The 6000-nt window shown below is 33.8% G+C and overlaps 1 protein-coding gene across 1 annotated transcript in view; it reads left to right on the plus strand.

Moving 5' to 3' along the window:
- The window catches only part of LOC115960533 (myosin-6-like), a 32576-nt gene extending 28562 nt beyond the window's left edge, over window positions 1-4014 (plus strand). Inside the window, exons 32-39 of the mRNA XM_031079466.1 lie at window positions 161-286; window positions 393-463; window positions 540-639; window positions 849-905; window positions 2107-2163; window positions 2927-3007; window positions 3151-3233; window positions 3486-4014. Of these exons, the coding sequence (XP_030935326.1) occupies window positions 161-286; window positions 393-463; window positions 540-639; window positions 849-905; window positions 2107-2163; window positions 2927-3007; window positions 3151-3233; window positions 3486-3600 (690 nt within the window). The 3' untranslated portion in view covers window positions 3601-4014. The remainder of the gene's footprint in view (window positions 1-160; window positions 287-392; window positions 464-539; window positions 640-848; window positions 906-2106; window positions 2164-2926; window positions 3008-3150; window positions 3234-3485) is intronic.
- The last annotated feature ends 1986 nt before the right edge of the window (window positions 4015-6000 follow it).

The raw sequence follows: 6000 nt of genomic DNA on the forward strand, positions 1-6000 counted from the left end.
TTTTGCCCTGTATAACTTGATTGACTGCCTCATTTTTTAAAATATTGCCTTTTGGAAGTTCTTATGCATAACCTTATGGGATAATCTGTCAGCAGCATTTTTTTTGTTTTATCTTAAAAGTTAGTGTGTTGCTTGTGTAACCTGTGATGTGGATATATAGGCACCAAGAACGTCAAAGGGAGTACTAAGATCTGGGCGGTCCTTTGGAAAAGATTCTCCAACGAATCACTGGCTAAGCATTATTGAAGGCCTCAACACTCTTCTCAGTACACTGAAAGATAATTTTGTATGGAACTTCATTGTAGATTTTAAAGTTACAAAATTTGAGTATTGCCAAACTGTTTTTATCTTTTAAATTCACAGAAATGATTATAGTTGTTGGGGGGTTTCAGGTGCCTCCAGTTCTTGTCCAGAAGATCTACACTCAAACTTTCTCATATATCAACGTACAACTCTTTAATAGGTAATTAGTTTTTTTCTTCATTCATCAATGTATACTGAAAAGTTTAGTTAAATTGTAATTTGTTATGACTTTCCAGTCTTCTTCTACGTCGTGAGTGTTGTACATTTAGCAATGGGGAATATGTTAAAGCTGGGTTAGCTGAGTTGGAGCTATGGTGCTGCCAAGCAAAAGAAGAGGTAAACTTTAGTTTCTTGGGGGCAACTTCTTAATTTTAATTATTGTTGCATGTAGGCTTCGAGTCTCTCGGCGTTTATTATTTATCAAAAAAAAAAAAAAAGGCTTCGAGTCTCTGGGCGTATACATACATCAACCCATGGAACACTTTGTTTCCCATATGCATGCATAGTTTTCTGTAGGTTCATAACTTGATCTCCTTGGATTGCAGTTTGCAGGCTCATCATGGGATGAACTTAAGCACATAAGACAGGCTGTTGGGTTCTTGGTAAGCTTCTCCGTGGCTTCTACCTCAACCGTTGTTGAATTTTATGATATTTGGAATGTTGCTTAATTACCTTAGTTATTTGTTCATCTGAGTTCTTGATAATTGGATGTGATCAGTCCATATAACCTAATTGAAAACCATATCTTTTCATTTTTTTGAAAGGGGGGGGGGGTGGGGTAAGTGGTGGTCTTAAGTTGATGCTTATATGAAATATCAGTATTAATTGGGGATAGTGACTGAAATTTGTATCATTATTTGGAAAAGCTTGGAACTTTGTCATATTATAAATAAGGTATGACAATACAATAAATAATGATAATTTCTATTTTTCTTTTGGTCAGAGATAATTTGTGTACAGGTTAAAGAACTATAAAACTGAAATCTTTTGCAAACTCCCAGTGTTCATGGTTTATGCCCCCTTTTGATATTAATGTATTTATTCCTTATATAGAAAAAGGGATTTTGAAATCAAACTTCGGTTAGTATAAATGAATATTATGCAATATCATGGCATTATTACTTTCAGCTGATAGATGGGTAGATAATAGTACATTATTTAAAAGCCATAAAAACATTTGACTGTTTAATATCAAGGCTACTCAATTGGCACTTCCTCCCCTTGCAAGTGTTAGCTGGAGGGTGAGGTCATGGGTTTAAGACCCACTGGTGCATGTTAACTTACCTATAAAAAAAAGAATCTACTCCCTTGTGTGTTTTGTGGATGATTTGGCAATAGGGAATTATAAATAATGTATTCATGGGTAATCCACAAGTTATATCAGTCACATGTCAAGGCATTGCATTATTGTCAATATGATTGATGTACTAAATATATAAAAATTATCTGATTTATGGATTGAATATGTGTATTTTGTGTATTTCCGATCTGAAATGCAACATGATTTTTAGAAAAGAGGTCTTGGACCTTCTTCAGGCGTTGCTTTACTGTTGCATCTGATAATAGTTCCTTTCACATTGTACTGAAAGATACCTACCTTACACAAACATTGTAGATTTTCTTTTATTTTAAATGAATGAGTGATTTATCAACTATTGTGGATTTACTTTGCATATTGTCATGTTATTAGAAAATCTTTGGCAGCTTTAACTAGAAATTATCACGGTCCAAATTTTCTCTCTTAAGTAACTGTAGCTCTAATGATATATAACTTACTTGGTTTTCACCGATTTTGATCTACAGGTCATACATCAGAAATATAGAATTTCCTACGATGAAATCACCCATGACCTGTGCCCTGTAAGTCTCTCATTCTCTTTCTCACTCTTTGCAGTGTGACTTAAGATTACTGATTAGCAGCAAGAAGGCCTTTAGTAAAAAAGAATTAAGTTGGGATGTTAAAATTGCCCTGCACGGATTTTCCCTGCCCCAAAGAGGTGACGGGGCAGGGACAGATTTAGCTCGTTCCACCCCAACCCGAATGTATATATATTTAAATCATTTATACATACAAGTTAATCTTTCCTAGACAATCCTAGTTAGAATTATTTTATATAGATATTCTATTACCATTTCCAAAATCCTTGTCTCTCATTCTCTAATAGTATTCTCACATCCCTTATGTTTCATCTTTATCTTATCACTCTCATGAGGATTAGTAAAACATCTCCAACCCACCTCAAACCCGATCTACTCTGCTCCTGCCCCACAAAGGTTTTCCTGCCCCAAAGAGGAGATGGGGCAGCAGGGATGGGGTTACCCACGATCCAACCCCACCTGACCAATTGCCATCCCTATAATTAAGGAGCATGGCTCACAGAATAGATGCTAAATATTTGGTTGATGACAGCTCATGTCTTTCTTCTGAGTGGCAATTGCCTAAACTATTCACCACCTTATCCTTGTCTGAACGTTCATTTTGTTCATGCTAGTGCCAGATAATGTATGTAAACTTACACGTTTGGTTCCTTTGGGAATTGTATCCATGATATTTTATCAATGTCAAAAGCGAAAAAAAAAAAAAAATCCAATCTCTCTCTGACATCATGGCTTGATTTTTCAGATCCTAAGTGTTCAGCAGCTGTACAGAATATGTACGCTCTACTGGGATGACAACTATAATACTCGAAGTGTGTCTCCAGATGTAAGCTTTTTTCTGAGAATATCTTCTGAAATGTTAATAATTCTTAATCCTGTGAAGTTTTTTTCTAAAAATTATGTTAGTGATTCTTAATCTTGTCAAGTTAATTTGATAGCTTAACAACCACACCTTTTTTCTTTCAACAGGTCATTTCTAGTATGAGGGTACTTATGACAGAGGATTCCAACGATGCTGAGAGCAATTCCTTCTTGTTGGATGACAACTCTGGGTGAGAGTTTCTCTTTTACATTTGCTCTGGGGGACACTAGAAACATTAGAACCATGTACTGGCTCTAGAAAATCCCTTGCCATGTGTGTTTGGAGGAGCTTGATAATTTTGAAATATAACTGGAAAGAGTTTTAAAATTATATAATTGAAGAAAAATAATTTAAAAGATCTCATCTTTTCCGTTGTAATAAGTGGAGCTATAGTAGAAAACTAGCTTTTTAGTTATCAACTAATATGTATGTCTCATTACAGCATCCCCTTCACGGTTGATGACCTTTCTACTACTCTGCAAGAGAAAGAATTCTCCGATGTCAAACCATCAGACGAACTTATTGAGAATCCAGCCTTCCAATTTTTAAGTGAGTAGGCTATGGAGGCTCAAGCATGCCTTTCTCGGGTTTTCGTCCTGGTATATGGTGCATTCAGATTCTCTGGTCATTGCAGTGGTGGTTGTAAATTCCTTATCCATCTCTTTCTTATTGTTTTTTTACCCCTTGTCAACGCCCCTGTTGAAAAATTAATTTTTTATTCATTTATTATAGCATTCAATTTGTACAATGTTTATAGTTGAAGAGGGCGGGGATATATAGTTTTTGGTGGTGTGCATTCTTTGTGAGGATGGTTTTGTTTTCTGCCATTGGGCAGGCATTTTTTTATAGGGAGTTTAGGAGATTGTTGTTCTTTGGTGGCTGAGATATTGCTATCTCCACCCAATTTTTTGTTGTATAAAAGAAACAAGTTTATGAACATATATACAAAGAGTCTTAGATTAATTTGGTAAGGGATTTCTAAATTTATTTTGAAATGGCAAGCCATTGGCAATTTCATCCATTCCCCAACTTGTTTACTTCCACTGTTTATTAATTATCAGTGTACATGATTGCTATTCTTTATGTATTTGTTGTGATGAAGCTGTGCGCGCTCTAGGGTGTGTGCTTAGTATTGTTAATTTTATTGCAGTCTTAACTTAGTGCTCTTCAAGTTAAACACCCACACACACACAGATGGGGTGGCCTTCTTTGTGCTTCCCCATGGTGAGTTTTTATGCCTGGAACATAACCTTGACTCCAGTTATGAACAACTGGAAAACATAGCATAAATACTCTTAGATGGTTTTGTTTTGTTTTGTTTTTTTGTTTTGTTTTGTTTTGTTTTGTTTTTTTTTGTTTTTTGATAAATAGATGGTTTTGTTTTAGCGTATATTGGTGGGACAATGTGACTAAAAACTTCTAAATATGTGAAAGGATATAATTTAGATTATATTTCTAAGGTGTTTAAATTCAGTTAAATAAATCACGGTTGAATTTAGTTGTCATTAGAAAACAATTACATGTCAATGACATTTAAGATGACTTTTTGATAAAGAAAACAATTACTTTGTTTGTTACAAAATATTTCATAGCTGTTTAAGAAACAAGTTTTTAATGAAAATAAAGCGATGTCAATGATGTGATTGGTCTAGAAGAGAACTAATAAAAATTTGTCAGCCCAATTGTTGGAACAATGTTATGAAAATTGTTGTATAAAGTCTCTAAAAAAAACATATATGGCAAGATAGGTAGGTGGTTTTTTTTTTTTTTTCAATTATAATATTTTTATAAAGAAAAAAAAGGAGGAGAGGTGAAAAGGTTTTGGGCTTGGTCATTGGGTCATGAGAGGTCTCATTGAATATGGCTCCTCTACTAGCCCTTTAAGTGTGCTGGATTGGATCCTCTTGGGTAATTGGGTTAAGTTACGAATCCAAGGGGTCCGTATATTATGTATTAATCAGTTTGAAATCGAAATGTTGTTTTTATCAACTTTTTTCGATTGGCTTTGTAGCCTAATGTAATGGTATCTCTTAAGTAAGCCACTTTTGGGTTATTGTACTAATTTTAAGATTTGACTTAAGTCCAACACCTTTATACTTCATCTACTTAATCTTTTTCTTCACTTAGCAAAAGAAAAAAATTTGGCTTCTCTCTTGCTACCAAATGGAAAGTTACTTTGAATCCAAGGTTGATCCAATTTTATGTCCTACAGTTATCACTTCCTTGAAATAGAAACAGTGATTCAATTTCGTTATTGGAATATAAATCCATTTAATTTCTTTTGATTTTCTTTTGGGTAATAAAAAGAGTCCATTTATGATTCTACATGTTTATTACAACAATGGGGAATTTGAACTTAGATTGTTCTTGTAAAAGAAAGTACGAAATGCTATTGAGCTATTTTGAGGACATATTGTGATTGATACATAATAAAAGTAATGTCACTAACAAACCAATTTAAAAGCTATTTTGAGGACATATTGTGATTGATACATAATAAAAGTAATGTTACTAATAGATCAATTTAAAAGTAATATTGCAACAATAATAATTTGTCACCTTTGCAAGTTGATAGTCTGATTTGGGTCATTTATGTGTGAGAGCACACTTCCTATGTGGGCTTTTGTGCATATGATGACACTTAATTGTCAATGCCATTAAGAAAAACAAAAACAAGTGAAATAATAGTTTTTGTTGACGAATGAAAGAAAATTCATAATTACAAAAGATTATTTCAAATATCCAACGAATCATGTAATTGATATAGTTTGAACACAAAAAAAATGAAAAGAAAAAAGAAGCTAGTACCGACCTGTTATATAATAAATGTACAACGACAGGAAGATGAAAATCAAACTCAAACTCGACCTTGCCATGAGAATTCACGTGGGAGTGTACAAACAACTTCACTTAATTCACAATCATAATTTGCCACCTTATCAAGTCGGTAGTCTAAT

This window comes from Quercus lobata, chromosome 9, assembly GCF_001633185.2.
Source record: "Quercus lobata isolate SW786 chromosome 9, ValleyOak3.0 Primary Assembly, whole genome shotgun sequence".
Lineage (NCBI taxonomy): Eukaryota > Viridiplantae > Streptophyta > Magnoliopsida > Fagales > Fagaceae > Quercus > Quercus lobata.